At 44.8% G+C, this 19,707-nt stretch overlaps 1 protein-coding gene across 1 annotated transcript in view; it reads left to right on the plus strand.

Moving 5' to 3' along the window:
• Positions 1 to 1,498: 1,498 nt before the first annotated feature.
• Positions 1,499 to 19,707, plus strand: part of WDFY1 (WD repeat and FYVE domain containing 1) — a 47,659-nt gene continuing 29,450 nt past the window's right edge. The window contains exons 1-2 of the mRNA XM_035007007.1: positions 1,499 to 1,681; positions 17,605 to 17,672. Of these exons, the coding sequence (XP_034862898.1) occupies positions 1,545 to 1,681; positions 17,605 to 17,672 (205 nt within the window). The 5' untranslated portion in view covers positions 1,499 to 1,544. The remainder of the gene's footprint in view (positions 1,682 to 17,604; positions 17,673 to 19,707) is intronic.

Genomic DNA, 19,707 nt, shown 5'->3' on the forward strand with positions numbered 1-19,707 from the left:
GAGGGAGAAGCAGGCTCCCTGCTGAGCAGGGAGCCCAATGCGGGACTCGATCCTGGGACTCCAGGATCATGACCTGAGCCGAAGGCAGTCGCTTAACCAACTGAGCCACCCAGGCGCCCCATCAATATGAAAATTATTAATGAAACATCTTTTTGTTTTGTTTTGGACTAAGTCTTTAAAATTTGGTGTGTATTTTGCACTCATACCATAACTCAATTTGGACTAGTCACATTTTAAGTGCTGGATAGCCCTGTGTACAGTAAATCCTCTATTGGAATTCTGCAATTAATGAGTCAGAATAATACAGTGTGTGTTGGAGGGGGAGTGTGGGTTAGAGAGGGGAGTTCTCTGGAGTCAATGATTTTCTGGGTCCCCATCATGACCCTTTAACTTAATAGCTACTGATGTGTTCCAGCCAAAAGCTGCCAGGAACACACTCATAGTTGAACATGTTGGGTTGGTTGCTTATTGGCAGGAGAAGGCATATCATGGGAACTATGGGGCATTGGTGATTGAAAGAACTTATTGCGGGATTTAGGTTTGTATTAGGTGATTTTAGGGAGGGTTTAAGGAAGAAGGGCTTTCCTCTGGACTGGACTGGATGCTGTCAGGAAATGGGGATAATTCTATGATTGGAGATGTTAATTTTGTCTAAAGGGAGGAAAACTAGGCAGAAGCTAAAGCTGTAATTGGTAAAGAAAGAGGAGTCACTTTTATTCGCCAGAATAGAGGGATGTTTGTTCATTTTTGTGGCTTGAACAATTTCATGTTTTGCTGTGTTTATATAGGATTATGGAGTGGCATTGTCTAATGTTTATGTTCCGCAAGAACCAGCTGTGAGCACCGGGCCAGCTCCCAGCAACGCAGATGACTGGCTCATAGTACCAAGCCAGCTCCCGGAGTTCTAGTACTTTTCTCTTTCTAATAGCTGTGCGACCTTAAGCAAGTGATTTAACTTCTCTGTGGTCCAGTTTTCTCATCTCTACAATGAGAATACAAAAGCACTTATCTCTCCATCTCTTAAAGTTGTTATCAGCATTAAATAAGACAATCCGTGTGAAGAAACTGGGATAGTGCCCTGTATATAGTCACCACTCAATGAGTGTCACTGTCTTTCAAAGATTCTAAACTGCACTGTATTTTTTCACACTTCCAACATCTTGGAACGTCTTCCAAACAATGGCTTCTTAGAATAAACACCATGTAGTATTATTACTTCCAGAAGGCTCTGGTTTGGGGGGCCATTCCTCGTCCCCTCCAACGGCTCAATCCATTCTGGGTGAATGCCTTCACTTTTCAACCTTTATCGCTTTTCCAGTCCGCGGCAGACGCGCTCTGCGACCCTTCTCAGGGCTCGGAGTTTTTCGCTGTGCGGCTTCCCTAGGCAATACGGGCGCGGGCGGCAGCACTCGGGAGCTTACGGCGGCGCGGCGCCCACGCGGCCCCGGGAGCCGGAGCAGAACCGGCGCGTCCCCGCCCGCCCGGCCGTCAGCTGATGGGCCGCCCGCCCGGGAGGCCGCCGCCGCCGCCGCCGCCGCGCGAACATGGCGGCCGAGATCCACTCCAGGCCGCAGAGCAGCCGTCCGGTGCTGCTGAGCAAGATCGAGGGGCACCAGGACGCCGTCACGGCCTCGCTGCTCATCCCCAAGGAGGACGGCGTCATCACGGCCAGCGAGGACAGGTAGGGCTGGCGGGTGGTGCGCCGGGGGTGGCCCGTACTCCCGCAGGCGACGGGGCGTGGGGGCGTGGGGGCGGTGGGGGCGGCGGCCTCGTCCCTCTCCGCGGGGGGCGTCCTCGGCCCCCCGGGCATCTCGCCGCGCCCTTCCAGCCCGGGACCTTCACCCTCCAGCTCGGGACCCTGGTCCCGCCGCGCGGTCCTACTGCGTCCTTCCAGCCGGGGACCCCCGTCCCAGTGCGCCCCTTCAGTCGGGAACCCCCAGCGCGCCACCCTAGCCCGGGATCCTACCCCTTCCAGCCCGGGACCCCGGACCCGCCCCACCAGCTGGGGGACCCCCGCCCCCTTGAGCCCCTCCAGTCAGTGACCCCCAGCGCGCCTGTCTAGCTCGGGATCCTGGCCCCTTCCAGCCTGGCAACCCCAGTCCCACCGCGCCCCTTCCAGCCCGGGACCCCGTCCCTGCTCTCCTTTGTGGGGTTTTGCTTGCTCCTCGAAAGCGTCGCGACCTCCGTGGGGTGGGGGTGGGGGTGGGGGTGCTTGGCCCTCCGCGGTCAGTTCCAAGCCTTGGAGCCAGGAGCACTGCGCGGGTCCTGGTGCCAGGGCTTCCCGGCTCTCAACAGACCTCCGGGGGCTTTCTCTCTCTTACTTCTGCTTTACTCTGGGGTTGACAACTCTTCGCCCAACACCGGCTGCCTAGATCGGTTATTTTTTTACAGCTGCTAGAACCATCTGAACTTTTATTTACTACATAGTTGTTGTTTTGCTTTGTTTTTTCGTAAAAGAGACTTATTTTTGAAAAGGTTAAGTTATTTTATTTCAAAGAAAACATCTTCCACCGTTAACGGAAAACCAGTATCACTTGCCATAAAGAATTAAACTCATCGCTAAAGCATGTCTCTATGCACCTAAAGTCGTCTCTTTGCAGCTCATTGGTCTGCCCAAGGCTGTGTGATTGGAAGAGATATTATTTGTTTTAAAACTTTAGTGTTTTTAAAACCCTAAACGTTTAAAAGGTTTGTGGCTTTACCGTGGGAATTTGGAGGAAATGACTGATGTTTGCTGAGTGAAATTGTGTTTCCTTGCTACAGTGAGTGATCTTAAATGGTGATATTCCAAAAGTCATAAAGGCCTCTGGAAGGTGGAAGGTACTTGCTGTCCCCTTTCAGCTGACAGTGCAGTCCAGCCTTTTGTAGTCATAGCTTTCGAAGTACCATTGACGGCCTGTCCTCAGTGGGAACAGAAAACCTGAAGTCCCCATATATTTTGCTTTTGAGTCTGTTTATTGTGAGCAGGCAATAGTCTCTCCAGTTCATTTGCATGTAGCTGATCTCAAAGGAGGTGGGGAGCGACTGGAAGGACGTGGGTGTTGGTGTGCAGAAGCAATAAGGGAAAGGGAGAAGGGGGTGCATGAGCCACAGGGAGAAGAAGGGAATGTGGAAAAGAAAAGGCAAAGGACACAATAATGATATTTGCATGATATGAATTAGATGCAGACATTTTATAAAACTTAGCTATTTTATTTGGTAAAATATCCGTGACTCATGCATGTTGCGTAAATTGCTGAATATTTGAGATTACTGGCCAGGAGCAGTGCTGATAAATGTTTTATGGAAAGTGACTACTTAGCTGCTCTGGGACTGAAATGTTCTGGGGGAGCCTTAGATCAGCTCACTTTTTCACTGGGGCACAGCAGGGCCCTCACTGATGACCGGACTAGGTGAGGGTTGGAGCCTTATGTTTCTAATTTGTGTTTCAGGCCCTTGGAGCTTCCTTGAAGGTAGGACGTTTTTGAGCAGGTGCCTTACTTTATGGGATTTATGAAAGCATGTGGCTGTGGGTTTTTGTTGTTGTTGGATGTGGTGGTGCATCTTTACATTGTCATAGATACGTGTCATACTCTTCGATCATTCACTCATTCATACATTCATGTATTCGTTCGTTTATAGATTTGGAATACTGTACCTATTGATTGCCAGGCTCAGGGAATACAACACGGATCAAAAGTCACAGCACCTGCCCTCCTGATTTCTGATTCATTGATTTTTATGGCCCTTGACCTGATAGAACCAACATATTAAGGAAACAGAATACTGACCGCCCTTATTCATCAAACAAGCATTTATTAGACACTGTGGGCTGGACCTGTGGGGTAGAAAGACAGTGACGCCAAAATCTGTTTCCAAAGGGCTGGACAGACTGGTGAAGAGATGGCCCTGTGCCCTCAGCTTCCAGGGTGTTGGGGAGACACAGAGGAAAGTGTGTCCTTGAGGGCCAGGGTTCAAGGAAAGCCTCAGGAGATGTCACTGGATAGAGTAGTGGGCTGTGTGAAGGAAGGAGGGTGCACAGCCCTGCGCCAGGCAGATGGAAGGAACAGGAGGCAATAGAGGACCACAGTTATTTCTAGGTGACCAGAGCAAAGGGTATATGAGTGGCCATGGCAGGAAAGAGTCCTGAGAGCTGGAGGGCCTAGTGTTCAGTTCTGGAAGGGCCTTTCTTGTGCACCACTCTTAGAAATTGGACTTTAGTTTGCAGGTAGTGAGGAACCATCAAAGATTTCAAAGCCAGTGACATGATCAGAATTCATACTTTGGAAATAACAACAGCTAACCTTCTAAAAGTCCCTTCTCTCTATCCATAGAGAATTGGACCTATGTACGGGCTGCATCCAGTCCTCACATCCCCCCATGAGGTGGGGGGGTACAGTCACTTCCCTTATCAGTAGCTCCAAAATTAAATGTATTCTAAAAGTCAAAGGTGGGTTGGTTAGTTTGTTCGTTTGTAAACTGGGCCTGAAAACTCTTTGGTGCTAAAACTTGCCCTGAAGAGACAAGACTGTTTGTAATCTTTATTTATCCCGTGCAGCGTGAGTGCTCCTGCGTTTTCCTGCAGAAGCAGCGGTGCGTGTAAGTGCAGGTGCTGTCCCCGGGCCCCGCTGTGGGTGTTTGGAACAGATGGTGGGTGTATGCATCCTACTGCAGTGGGCCTTTGAGGGTTTACGAAACGGAGGCGCAAAGGATACTGAGTCACGCCCCAAGGGCTCATAGCTAGTAAGTGATTGGATTAAGATTTGAACCCAGGGCTGATTCGGAGGCTCTAGTTCTTTCTGCCATGCATCCAGGTTTGCTGCACATTTGGAGAAACCAAATGCAGGCAGTATCCGTCAACGATGGACTGTTCTGGCAGCAAGTGTAAAATGCTAGGATTCTGCCTTTTGCTATTATTTAGTTATCCTTCCTTTTAGTTTTCAGGGTTTGGTTTGGTTTTGTTTTTTAAAACAAAGCTTGTACGTTTTCTATATAACTTCTGCTTTAATGCTCAGAACAGTAACTTTTAACATTTAAAGTAGGCTCCAGCTGAAGTTAATTCATTTTATGAAAGGTAAAAGCAGCAAGAACTGGCTTGAGAGCATTTTGAGAGGAAAGTGAAAGATGAGAGGATCACCTGAAGTTAGTGTCCATTTTTCTAAACTAGGCCAGTGATTCTCAAGGAGGGGTGACTTTGGCCCATAGTGCAATTTGGCAGTATCTGGTGACATTTTGGTTGTCACGACTAAAGGAGGGTATTGCTGGCATCTCGTGGGTAGAGACCAGAGATGCTGCTCAGCATCCTATAATGCACAGGACGCTAAGTACCTCACAAAAAGAATTACCAGCTCCAGATATCAGTAGCACCATGGTTGAGACACCCTGGTTTAGGCTACATGTACTTATTTATCTGGTCTCTCTAGACAGTGGTTCTCAAACTTGAGCATGTGTCAGATCCTGATTCAGTGAGGCTGGGGTGGGGCCTGAGAGTTTGCATTTCTTCCAGGTTCCCAGAGATGTTGATGCTGATGCTGTTGGTCCAGGAACCCCACTTTGAGAACCACTTTCTACAAGAGTTACTTGTCATGGTGCTTGCCTGTGTAGGCCCACTGGGAGCGAACACTTTGTCTTCTTTTCTTTCAGTTTCCGGGATATATTTGCCTGGAGTTATTTACATGTTCTCATCGATTTCCCATTAAAACCAAACCGTGTAGGACAAATCTAAATACACATAATCCCCTCAAAGAATATTAAACCCATGTGGAATACCGAGCCTAATACCATCGTACCTGGAGTCACTGGGAATGGTTTGGGTCGTGAGCTTAGGGGTCTGATCTGAAATCGTCGGAGTTCCTGTGCCACAAAGGGTTAACAGAAAATGGCAACTACTCTCTTGTGTGCATTCATGTAGATTTTGTTAGAGTCATAATTACCCCAAACTCTTTTGTTACACTAGACCTGAATTTGTGTTTTTAACTTTAGTTTCCAGTTGCCTGAACTTGGGAACTGGCATTTTTCAGCATGCCAAAAATGCTACTTTTGTAAAGCTTAAAAAAAAAAAAATTCTTGAATCAATAAAGTCAGACTGTCTCTCTAGTCAGGAAACTGTAAAAATAAAAGTACTAACCTGAGTGGTAAGAACTACAGCAATCATTTTCCTGATAGTGGGAACAGAAAAATGACTCAGCTTTCCAAACAGAACTGAACTGTGGTAAGACCACGAGAAAACCATTCCCTGGACACGTTTGCCTTTTGAACTTTTTTTTTTTCCCTGTGGACTGCACCAAAAATTTAATAAGAGTACGCAGAAGGATAGAATTTTTAAAAGAAAAAACTTTACGAGAAAGCCTTAGAAATCAGGCTGCAGTCCTGCCGTCTTCATTTTTGGAAAACAGTTGGAGGATGAGCGTGCTTACGCTGTTGCATCAGGGGCCTGGAGGCCACGATTGATCTTGTGAGGAACTCAGTTGCCTGGCGTAAGTCAAACAAAGGCAAATCTCATGTGTTTGGAATATTGTAGGATGTTGCACTTAGACTGGTAAACAGTACCAGAGAAATCCAACTTTTTTTTTTTTTAAAGATTTTATTTATTTGACAGAGAGAGACACAGCGAGAGAGGGAACAGAAGCAGGGGGAGTGGGAGAGGGAGAAGCAGGCTTCCTGCCGAGCAGGGAGCCCAATGCGGGGCTTGATCCCAGGACCCTGGGATCATGACCTGAGCCGAAGGCAGACGCTTAATGACTGAGCCACCCAGGCGCCCCGAGAAATCCAACTTTTAACATATTTGGGTAGCATCTGCTTTTCTTGCTGTTATACCAGCTGTTTACTCTGATATACTTGTTTCCTTTCAGACTTTTCTAAGCACATTAAGATAGTTTGAGGGAAAAATTATATATATACTAACTGTTCACGTGGAAGCAATTTTGAATCAACAGCTTGATTTTTAAGTGTTATGCTTAGGAGAAAACCTGGCATAGCTGGAAGCTGTTGGCTTTTACTGAAACCTGGGGTATTAACTGCTGTGTTTTTGTTGTCACGCAGTGCCTAAAAGAAGACTCTTTGATTTGTGTTAGAAAATAAAACGAAGAAGTGAGAAGGCAAGAAGCATTTATTTCTCTGTTGTTAGAGTGGCCCTTCATTGTGAGGATCATTTTCTTTTTATGGCATAGTCGAGAGCAGATTCTGGATCCAGAATGCCTGAGCTTGAATCCCAGCCATGTGACCTTGGGCAGGTTGCTTCTTCTTTCTGTGCCATAGTTTTCTCATCTGCAAAATGGGGACAGTACCTACCTCAGGGTTTTGTGAGACTTGGATTAATTAAGATTCAAAGTGCATTGAACAGTGCCCAACACAGGGAAAGCACTGTGTATGTGTTGACTATTATTATTTCCCATGGAATTATTTTAATCTCATCAGAAGCTAAAGATGTCTGCTTTTCGAATGTGTGTGTGTGTAAATAAAAAAAATTTCTGTATGAAGTAGAACAATAACCATTTTGGGAGTCACTTCTAAACCTAAGTTCTTGTAACTGTTTTTGAGTTGTGTCTTCTCATCATTTCCATATTGGTCACAAGTCATATCAGTCATGAGTTTTCTGTTATAAAATCTTTGCCCTGCTGGAGTTCAGGGGCTCCAGGACCACCCCTCAGTTCAGTGATTCATTAGGAGGACTGCCAACGTACAATCGTATGCATGGCCCTGATTTATTACAGCAAAGGGACACAGACAGAATCGGTGACAGGAGAGGGAGGGGGTGAAGTCCAGAGGAGAGCAGCATGAGCTTCCGTGAGCCCTTGCCCTGTGGAGAGTCACTCAAGAAGTGCTCCATTCCTCCAGCATTGAGTTATGACCACATGCGTAAAATACTGTCACCAGGGGTCCCGTTAGAGACTCTGTACCCACCGCTTTTACTGGGGGCTGTTACTCTCTGCCTAGCGCTTGCCCAAATTCCAGAATCCCAGAAGGAAAGCAGGTGGTACAGTGGTCTCTCAACTGTTAGTTTGAGGGAATCAATAAGCAGACCTGGTAGGAAGAAAGAAGCCTGGAACAGCATTGGAAATGAGGCTACTCTTCCTTACTGCCTCAAACTCTGCTTTTGGGGGGTTAGTTTAACCTTGTGTTTTGAGACATGTAGGCTATGGATAGAGTTTGAACTTTTTTTTGGTAAGTTAAGAAAGTGTTGCATGGACCCTACGTTGACGGCATCCTGCTTGGATTGCTCCTGCTCCTAGAGGTTCTGATGGCTTTTAGCCTTCTTAGTGGCACAGAGGTCACAAAAAATCATTTTGATGCTAACAGTGAACAGAGAACAGCAGGAATGGTTCCTCAAGTAAGAAAAGAAAACATCTGCAGGTAGAAAACCATCCATCTGGCTTCTGGAGAGGCATTCCTCATTTAGGAGCTGTTGGACATGCCACATAAGTAGCCTTCCTCTTGGGATAAAAATCTGCCTGTGACAAAATCAGGAGACCGAGAGTCATCATCATGGGCCGTTGAAGCTGTTCAGAATTCCTTCCCTGACTGTAGAAGGAGATGGAAATTTACATTTTTCTCAGCCAATCTAATTCTCCTCGGTAAAAAGAGGCTGTTTTCCCTGCCTTTCCGTTTAGATAGTCAATTCAATAAAAATCTAGTGTTTCCCCCCTTTGTTACCAAAGGAGAAAGGCTTCTTTCTGCAGCAGGAATGAAGAGGGCAGAGTTCATGAGACTTGGCTGAAAGGAAACTGCTATTTATTTGATAAAAGCAGATTGCACTGATGACCATATCCTTTTCTTTCTCGTGTAGGCTAACATCCTAATGTTAGAGAAAGCACCAAGGCTCCCAGAATTACACCGTGTCTATAGCCCCTGGAGGTAGTTAGAGTAGGAAAAAATATCTTTTGCTGAAGGTAACAGAAATGTTTGGTGATTTATCCAGATATGAAATAGTATCAGCAGCCCTAAGAGTGACTAGAAAATCAGATTTCCTCAAATTTAACTATTGTAAGAGTTTAAAAGAATTAGGCCTTGGGCTTAATTTGTAACATATGCTATCCTCTGTATTTTGTCTTTAATTGGTTGAGTAATCCTGGTATATCAGTTTATAATGTAAAAATGGTTGAATTGCTTTCATTTAGCTGTTTTGGGATAATTAGGGTGTTTTTTGAGAAATTTAAAAAGGGGCGCCTGGGTGGCTCAGTTGGTTGGGCGTCCAACTCTTGATTTTAGCTCAGGTCTTGATCTCAGGGTCATGAGTTCAAGCCATGTATTGGGCCCCATGCTGGGCATGGAGCCTACTTAAAAAAAAAAAAAAAGATCTGGTTTTAGAAATGCTGATGTGTCAGGCAACACAGAATTTGGCCTTGTCATTTTACCAAAGCACTGGTGTGCTTTTTGAATCTATCGAAGTGTGGGCATGGTTTTCAAGGTAATCATAATGGAAAATAAAATGTATTTAATCCAGATGTGTGATCTCATGGAGTTTTAGGTTTAAAAATGGTATTAATCTGTACTCCCACGAGATACCTTTTGGTTTGAGAGCCAGTGCTTTTCACAAGAAGAACCATGCTTGGAATCTATCTTCGTTCCTCCTCTTTCTAGCTTAAGCAGATGAGGCTTTATAGACTTAGTGATTTCCTACATTTTTAACTTGCTTTTAACTCCCTCAAGGAGGGAGTCAAAGGGACTAGAAGAAATGGAAGGAGATTCTCTACCTATTCTGATCATCAGGCATATCTTTGAGAAGATCATAGACTAGTCTTGCTGGAATAAAGACTTCATTCTTAATCATACCTGTGGTTTTTAGTCTGCTTTTCATGTATCTACTGTAGTAAGGTAAAAGAACACGCAGAATTCTGATCCTTGGTAGGATGAAAAATATTGAATAATATTTAATTAAGAGTAATAACTTCATTTATGCTTTACGGTAACTTCTTTAGTTTCTTGGGATTCAAATTGGCATCTGTGCAAAGTGAGGATCCTATATTTCAGTTCAAAGTTAAAGTGGACTTATTTGTTGATTCAGTACTTTTAAATCCTTGACACTCAGTAAATGCCATGTGCTATTTTTATTCTTCATTTTAAGGTCAGAATCCTAAGTATTCTTTTTTTTTTTTTTAGGATTTTATTTATTTGACAGAGAGAGACACAGCGAGAGAGGGAACACAAGTAGGGGGAGTGGGAGAGGGAGAAGCAGGCTTCCTGCCGAGCAGGGAGCCCGATGCGGGACTCGATCCCAGGACTCTGGGATCATGACCTGAGCTGAAGGCAGACGCCCAACAACTGAGCCACCCAGGCACCTCCTGAGTATTTTTAAAGGTATTCTAGGGGCGCCTGGGTGGCTCAGTGGGTTAAGCGTCTGCCTTCGGCTCAGGTCGTGATCCGGGGGTCCTGTGATTGAGCTCCTGTGTCAGGCTCTCTGCTCAGCAGGGAGTCTGCTTCTCCCTCTCCCTCTGACTGCCGCTCCCCCCTGCTTGTGTGCGCTCTGTCGAGTAAATAAAATCTTTAAAATAAAAAAGGTATTCTGTTTTTGGAACAGATAGCATTGTGTCATTTAGTTATTGCTATGAAACAAACCGCTTCAAAATTCAGTGGCTTAAAACAGCAAGTACAGTTGGCTCTTGAACAACATGGCTTTGGACTATGCAGGCCCACTTATATGTGGAGTTTTTACAGTATGGTACTATAAATGTATTTTCTTTTCCTTACGGTTTTCTTAATAACTTTTTCTCTTCCCTAGCTTATTTTATTGTAAAAATAAATATCCATCAACTGATGAATGGATAAAGAAGATGTGCGTATGTGTATATATATATTATATATATTGGAATATTATATAACATACATACATATGTGTATATATATAACAGAATATTACTTGGCCATCAAAAAGAATGATATCTCGCTATTTGCAATGACATGGATGGAGCTAGAGTGTATTATGCTAAGCAAAATAAGTCAGAGGAAGACAAATACTGTATGATTTCACTCATATGTGGAATTTAAGAAAAAAAAACAGATGAATATATGGGAAGGAAAAAAAGAGAGGGAAGCAAACTATAAGAGATTCATAACCAAGAAACTCTAAGAGAGAGGGTGGCTGGAGGGAGGTGGGTGGGGGAGGGTCTAGATGGGTGATGGGGACTAAGGGGTGCACTTGTGATGAGCACTGGGCGTTGTATGTAAGTGATGAATCACTGAATTCTACTCCAGAAACCAATATTACACTGTATGTTAGCTAGAATTTAAATAAAAATTTGAAACAAAAACAAACAAAGTGCATGTTAATTGAGAGAGGTTTTGTTAGAGTCACTGTTGCTATTTAGCACAGAAGTCAGGATTTTTTTGAACTAAATGAGAGCTTTGAAGTTAGACCTAGACTTTTCCACACTCTAGATTTGTTTGGAGGGAAAAAGTAATTTAATTCTTCATGTCTCCTTATTGTTTAGGGGTTACTGCTTTGGAGGATACAATGTTGAATTTTCTGAAAAGCGTTTTTTTTTTGAAAAAAATTTTTTACTTATTATTTACCATATAAAGCTGCTTTGCTTTGAATTACTTACTTTTGTAATGTTTTGAAATGTGAATTTTCATCATCCTCTGATAAAAGAGCAATAAAATTGGACAAAACAACTAAACAAACTGATGTTGGTTTGTTTGATTTTAGGACGTTGACTCCCTTTACTTTCGCCTCCCTAAGTATAAAATAGAGGTCTTGGCTGTTGTCTTTGCCATGAGGATGTGGCATCACGTTCTCAACCGGCAGTAGCCTTTCTTGAATCCTGATGTGTTTTCTAGAATCCGGGAAGTCGCTTTGTCTGCCACTGCAGTTCATTGCTGTGAACTTATTCAAGAAGTCAAGCAGGGACACGTTTGTCAAGAGGCACGGTGTATTGCCTTGTGTCTTTCAGGCCTCGTGGCCCTGTGTCTTTCAGGGTCTTCTCTTTCCTGCCTTTCTGCATCTGATTCCTTTACCTGCCCCCTACTCACTTCTCCTGGGGGGTGACATTCTCAAGGTTCTCTCCAGCCATCACCTCCAGCCCTTGAGTTTCAGTCTGTGGGTCCGTGTCTCCTTGTTAGCTCTGTGTGTTCTTGGCCCTCTGCACTGACCTCCATGGATGCATCAGATCCCTGACCAGACTTGATGGGGGCATGACCAGCTCCAGACTTCAAGGCCTCACCCGTGGCAGGAGCTTCTGTTGAAGACCGTACCAACCTCAGAAGGAGAGCTCTCAGTGAGGGGTGACCAGAGCCTCTTAGGCTCTGCCTTTCTAAAGAGAAGTGGCTGCAGCCTACTTGGAATTGCCTCTGATTATGGAGCCTGCATGTACACTGGGGCTTCGACCCAAGGCCTGTTTTACTCCTCAGCCTTGTTTGCTCTTGTTGGGAATGATTTACCAGACACAGTCTTAGGGAGTGCACAATCTTCACATTTATTTATTTACTTACTTAATTCATTGAAAGAGAGAGCGCACGAGTGGGGTGAGGGGTAGAAGGAGAAGCAGACTCCCCACTGAGCAGGGATCCTGACGTGGGGCTTGATCCCGGGACCTGGAGGTCATGACCTGAGCCGAAGGTAGCCCCTTAACCGACTGAGCCACCCAGGTGCCCCCAGTCTTCACATTTAGATAGCTGCCTTGAGTTGAACAGATACATCCTTGAGTGCCTCAGGGCTCGTGAGGAATTGTTCAATTGTTGGTTTGTTCTTCTGCTTACTGAGTGGAGGTTGGGGACCCTGCAGTTCTCTGAGTCTCAAGGCTCCAGGACCGACCCCCCAGCCCAGGAGCTGAAGGCCTCGTCTGCTTTACAGGTGTGTTCCTTCTCCTCTCCTACCTGTCCTGCCCAGCCTTCTCAGCCCAATTACAGTAGTTAGATACATCGGTTTACAAAAAAATTAGCATTTCATAAACATTTTCTCATGGATTCATGGTCTTTGCAACTATTTGTAATGACTGCGTAAGCATACTAATTCAATGGCTTATCTGAACCCATGATTTGCAGAACTATTTGTAATGACTGCATGAGCTATTGAATTAATATGCCATTAACCCATTTCATTATTTAACATTTCCCCCCAATTTTTACTCCTCTGAATAATGCTCATAGGAACTTTTTTGTAATGTGTAGTTCTTTTTTTTCATATTAAATAATTTCCTCAGAATCAGTTGCCAAGTGTGGAATTCCTCAATCACTTTGTTGTTGTCATTCTATTAGTAGCAGCAGCCGTATTAGGCAGGAAATGTTTTTCTCGGTACGTGAAACAAATTCTTGCCAGAGAGTTAGTTCTGATTTACAGTGCTGCCAGAAAATTATGAGAGCCCTAGAAATGGCATTTTGTTATTGTTTTCGATTGTTCATTTGCTGAGCCCTGCGCAGCGATACACTTTAAACACGTTGCAGTCTGAAATACTTAAAAAAATACAGTCCCTGGGCGCCTGGGTGGCTCAGTCGGTTGGGCGACTGCCTTCGGCTCAGGTCATGATCCTGGAGTCCCGGGATCGAGTCCCTCATCGGGCTCCCTGCTCAGCAGGGAGTCTGCTTCTCCCTCTGACCCTCCCTCCTCTCATGCTCTCTGTCTCTCATTCTCTCTCTCGCAAATAAATAAAAATATCTTAAAAAAATAAAATAAAATAAAATATTAAAAAAAAGAAATCACATTTTATTTTATTTTTTTAAAAGATTTTATTTAGGGGCGCCTGGGTGGCTCAGTCGGTTAAGCGACTGCCTTCGGCTCAGGTCATGATCCTGGAGTCCCGGGATCGAGTCCCGCATCGGGCTCCCTGCTCGGCAGGGGGTCTGCTTCTCCCTCTGACCCTCCCCCCTCTCATGCTCTCTCTCTCTGTCTCATTCTCTCTGTCTCAAATAAATAAATAAAATCTTAAAAAAAAAAAAAATACAGTCCAACTTTGGCTTCTCCTTTATCTGGAAAATAACTGGATCATCCACCTAGCTGAAGAATGACAAATAAAGTGATGGTAGTGGTGGGCATCCAGTGTGGTGATCCATATACAACATTACCATCTTACATAGAAATACCTTCTCTCACCTACCCATGGAAAATAACTGCAGCTATATGTAAGCCCAGGCTTCTCTAACTACGAGGGCAAGAGGAGATTGGTATAGGTAATGGTAGCATGGAGAACTCTGAAAAGATTTTATGTAGCCTCTGAAAGAAATGACACATTTCCTTTCCAAGTACCTTTTGGAAAAATATCAGACAGTTGCTTTAAAATAACTTAAAAATAGAACCTGGCAAAGGTGAACATGTTTCTGAGGTCTTGGTTTTAAGGAAAGACTTTTTTTTTCAGATTGGCATGCTCTTGGAATCTCAAAGAAAACCCATCCATAAAAAAATGGCTAGAATAAGCAGCAAGCAAAGCATAAAATGAGTTTAGGTGAGTGGGTGTAAACTTGTCAAAATATTAAAGGAAAAGTTAAGCTGTGATATTTTAATTTAACTCAGAGAGAGTGGCTGAGACATTCAGTTAGGCAGAAAATATTGTGGTTTTTGTAGAAATAAAACAATCTGATCTTGACACTCAGTGATTATATGGTCTGTTAATAACATGCTAGAGTTTTTAGTAGTTTTGTCCTGTAAATGTTACTAAACTGTATTATTGTGTTGCTTTCAACTTTAGATTTTACTTCCAATTTACTGAATAGTAAATTTTTTTGAGCTCTTGAATTTGTTGATTTTTTTTAATAAGCAGCCCAATTTAAGCCTATTTTTACAACCATTTATTACCCAATTGAGACACATTCTAAACACAGTACAAGGGGCGCCTGGGTGGCTCAGTCGTTAAGCATCTGCCTTCGGCTTAGGTCATGATCCCAGGGTCCTGGGATCGAGTCCCACATCGGCAGGAAGTCTGCTTCTCCCTCTCCTGCTCCCCCTGCTTGTGTTCCCTCTCTCACTGTGTCTCTCTCTCTGTCAAATAAATAAATAAAATCTTAAAAAAAAAAAACAAAACACAATACAAAACAAAGTCTTATATTACTTAGTAGAAATTATACAACTTTGTTTAATACGTAGGTTCTTGGTAGTACTGGAGTTAGGTGTTAAACTTAATGTTGTTTTGATTTAATCTTGGAAATGGGAGATTTCAGCATTGTTGTGGAAGGAAGGGAAAGAGCATGGCTTGAAAGGAGAAGGGACAGAACTCCAGATAGAAGATGTGAATACAGAGAGGTAGAGCTGACTATCAAGGTCAAGTGCCTGTTTTGGAACTTGATTCTCAAGCATGGACGGTCTTCTCTCAGTCTGGATGTAATCGATTTTCACACGAAACATCATGTGAGATAATCTAAGTCCTGCCAGTTCCAGCTGCTATGGCAGCTGGTGCGCAGTAGGTCAGCTGGGCGCAGACCAAATTGTAATACTGATGTTTGTCCTCCAAAGGAAGTAATTGTGTGTTCCCAAATGCTGGTGTCTGGGTAGTTTTCATGTTGACCTGGGGCTATTTTAAATATCATTCTGAACTTCATGAAATAAAAATTAGGCTTTTCGAGGTTAGACGATTGGATGGCAGAGATAAGCTTTAGGGTTTCCCACTCAACGGCCAACTTCTCTGTTACTGAGTATTGCTCTTCTTCCACGAGGGAAGACCATGTGCCATGGAATCGTCCTTTGAGCTGCCTGGGCATCCACGAGGATGTGGAATTACAAACTATAAACATTAAAGGTCCCTTCCTACATGATTTATTCTGCTCTCCCTCTCTCGTTTAATTTTGGATGTGAACTTAGACTTTTAGAACTTACTGTCACAATACAGGTACCTTGAAAGAAAGTCTGCCTATTTATCTTGCCTTGTGAACCTCATCACGTAGGAGCTTGTTTAATGATGCTCAACTGAAGAAACTGGTATTCTTGGTGTCATCAGATGTCCTGTATTAGTACCTGCTTGATTGCCAGCAACAAAAATAACTCAGGCTGACTTAAGCTATTGAGAGTATTTCTGGTAAGGATGCTGTGGTGTCTGCCTCACAGAACCCCAGACTAGGGAAATAGCTCCGTCTTGGGCATAGGGGACTCTCACCTGGACCCTCTTTAGCTTGCTTCTGCTTCTTTTAATCGGTTGACTTCATTCTTTCCCTTTTTCGATGTGCAACATTCTGCAGTCTAAATTGGAAAACATATGACAAGAAGCAGCCATTTCAACTATTAGAGATACTGATCTATTTTTCTCTCTCTCTCTGTTTCTGATTTCCCAAGGGAGGAGCTGATTGATCCAGCTAGGATCAGATGCCCATTTCTGGTCTAGCCGGTTGTGATCAGGGGTGGGATGTGGAGAAAGTTGGCAAAGGCTCAGTTGTGACCAATCAGCAGCGGCTGGAAGATGGCGTGTTGTACACATGGATTCTCCTACGCTGAGGCCTGTATCCAGTTCATATACAAAGTAGTAATTTGCCCACTGTGCTGCTAGGTCCTCTTACTTACTTGGATGAATGAAGGTCAACATCTAGTCTTTCTTTATTGCAGGCTAATTATATACAGTAATCTGTATGGATCTGAATTACAGTTGGGCAACTCCTGACGAATGCGGGTACTCATGAAACCAACTCCCCAGAGCCTTATCATTACCCCGAAAGCTCCAGCATATCCCTTTACATTCTGTCTTCCTCCCCCAGAAGCACCACCATTCTGATATTTATCCTCATAGACTAGTCACACTTGTCTTGAATGTCAAACAAAATGGAGACACATAGTGTCAACATTTAGTCTTATGTATTTTAGTTTAAGGTGCAGACATTTGATCAGTGCCAACCGTGTGCCAGGATCCGCGTTGCTGGTAGAAATCCTAGCGTGACTGTGACAGAGCTGACAGGAAGGGGCAGTGGGGTGGTTGGGACGCAGCGCAGGGGCAGAGTGAGCCTGTGCGGGGAGAGACAGGGAGTGTCCCCGGCATTCGGAGGAGGAAGGGGCCCGGAGCTGTGAGGAGCTTCTGCGAGCAGAGGAGGAAGAGCCCCAGTGTTCCTTATTGTTCTCCGGACATGATAAGCCAGCATATGAAACTTTGGCTATTTTGGTCATTTGCCATTTTCCTGCCTGTGTGCAGGATTTCCTCATCTCCCCGTGTGGGTTCTGATGAAAGGAGAGGCCTGGAGACCTGGCGTGGGATGATTTCCTCCCGGGGGCAGGAAGGCCGGGAATTATCGGGAGCCAGCAGCGGTGTGGGCGCTGCTTTCTACGCACATCTCTCCCGGTCCTCCAGAAGCATTGTCTTCCCGTTGGTGTCTTCTGCTTCCCTCGTTCGGCTCAGATGGCAGGCGACCAAGTTTGCATAGTTTGCTTTTTATTAAGAAAAGCAGCAGTTTTCTTTGTGTATCTTTATATAATAAGATTTTCCATATTTTTAAAATTATTTGAAATTCTGACTCATAGCTACCACATAACTTGCCATAAATGGTCATAGATTTGCAGCTAGATATGGGGCGTGTGGGTGCACACGTGTGCCCGGCCTGTATGGAACGTACTATGTGCTGTGCCTGTGGGCGCTGCTGTATTTCTCCAGTTGGTCCAATTGATTAATGTTATAAGGTCAGTTGGGAAATGGGATTGAAAATAAAGTAAATAGTTACGTTTCCCTGGAGCACAAACAAGATGAAATTGCTAAAGACTCCTCTTTCATTCTTTTCTTTTCTCCACAGAACCATCCGAGTATGGCTGAAAAGAGACAGTGGGCAGTACTGGCCCAGCATTTACCACACCATGGCCTGTGAGTAGCTGAGCTGTTCCACTTGAGGGGCGTATGTCTAATGCCTTTGGTGATTCAAATTTCAAAATGCCTGATTAAAAAGTGCTACGAGAGGGGCATCTGGGTGCCTGTCAGTTAATTGTCTGACTTGATTTCGGCTCAGGTCGTGATCTCAGAGTTGTGCGATCGAGCCCAAATGGGGCTCCATGCTCAGCAGGGAGTCTGCTTGAGATTCTCTCTCTCCCTCTGCCCTGCCCCCCAGTAAATAAATTAATAAAATATTTTTTCTAAAAGTGTGCTACTATATTTCAAAATGGGTTTCTTAGTTGCCTAATACTCCAACAGGCTGTGCTAAACTGCAGGAAAACTTTTCTTTGGCAAAGGAAGTCAGGTCTGCTGGCTTAACTGAAGCTGACTTGAGCAAAACTGAAAAAAAAGGGAAGAGGCAGGGGGAGGGGCGTGCCTCACTGCCCCCAGGTTTTCCTTTGTTTTTATTTTGCCAACCTGTATTCATAATGACTGTATACCTGGCGGTGGCTGAGGCTGACACTAAAAAAGAGCCCTGTACTCCCATGCCCTCATAACCAGCCTTCTGCCCAGCCTTTTCACAAACTTCCGGGTACTACTGAGAGATTGAGAGATTGGGTCCAAAGTATAACGCGTTCTACATAGAGAATTTTCTCAATAGTTAAATATGTTCACAAAATAAATCTAGAAGATAAAGCTTTTGCATTGAGATTTTAAAAGAACCCTGGGAGGCAGTGACCTAAATTATAAGTTCCAGCCCTTCGTGCGGATGTGACAGCCCCCCCATCTGTTCCTGCCCCCCCTTCTCCTCCTCCTCTCTTGAAAAGAAAGCCCTGGACGGAGGCCTGGATGCCCCACGGGCCCACCCTGGGGTTGGGTCCTGCTACCCCAAATAGCCACATGGAAGGCACCATAGCTCTGCTCACTCCCTCGTGTGGTGTTGGTCCTTAATGAGGAATTTTCCTCAACTAAGGGTTTCAGTATTCAGAGGACCCCTGAGGAGGAGAAAAGAGGCGCTGGGGCCTGCCTGATGCTTTGTTCCTTCTGAAGACCATGGTCAGGTCCTCCGAGGAAGAACTCTTGCTGGTCGTTGTAGACACTGTTGACAGCGTTCCCAGCCTTCTCAAGAGTTAGTCCAGAGGCAGTAGAGTGTGTTACAAACCCAGAACAGCCAATTTTTCAGCATATTCCGAGTAGTCAGTCTGGATCGTTCTTCTGAGTGCCTCCTTTCTCGGCTGGCGCTTTCTCCTTCGTACATCTGTTCCGGTGTGCATGCACTGTTCGGATCCTGTGATCACATTCAGAAAAATTTAGGAGTCAATCAGGAGCTGGATTTTTCCTGCCTTGCCCAGACAGCTTGTGCAGGCTGCTCACCTTGCCTGTCTTGGTGGTTAAGCAACGAACATGAAGACTCTGTGGACTACTGCTGTGAAGATAACTATTACAAAAGGAGCCATACGGTTCTACAGCATGTACCTCTGAGAAGCCTCCCTGAAAACCTACCCATGACATTTGGTGCCAGGCAGTCGCCCCTCCTGCTGCCCGCGTCCGTGCAGACGGGGCGCATAACCTTGCTTACTCACTCTCAGTGACGACGACCCGGTGTCTTAGTCTTTGTACTCAGAGAGCCCGCTGAATAAATTTTCAAATCAAACTTTGGTTGTTTCGGAGCAGGGCAGAGCCTCTCTCAGATGGATGATTCCTTACTTCCGGTGGCCCAGGGATGGGTCTCCCCGCTGGAAGTAGCAGCGGCCTGAGGAAGTCCTGCTAGTGCTGGGGGGGTGTTTTGTCATCTTTGTGGACAGTCTTGTTCACGCTGTTGCTCTTCTTCCTCCTTCCCCTCCCTTCCTCCACACCTCACGTTTCGGGCATAGCTTCACGTCCTTGCATCCTCAACCTTGGAGTTCCTGCTCCCTGGAATAGAGACTGAGATGGATTTTGTCCTATTTTTAGTTTACTTACTCCTCAGTTTGTATTTAGCCCAGAGAGTTAGTACAGCTGTGGACTTTCTCTCCTCAAATTTAGCAGA

This window comes from Mirounga leonina, unplaced genomic scaffold, assembly GCF_011800145.1.
Source record: "Mirounga leonina isolate KUSES-001 unplaced genomic scaffold, KU_Mleo_1.0 Mir_151, whole genome shotgun sequence".
In the NCBI taxonomy this organism is placed as follows: Eukaryota; Metazoa; Chordata; class Mammalia; order Carnivora; family Phocidae; genus Mirounga; species Mirounga leonina.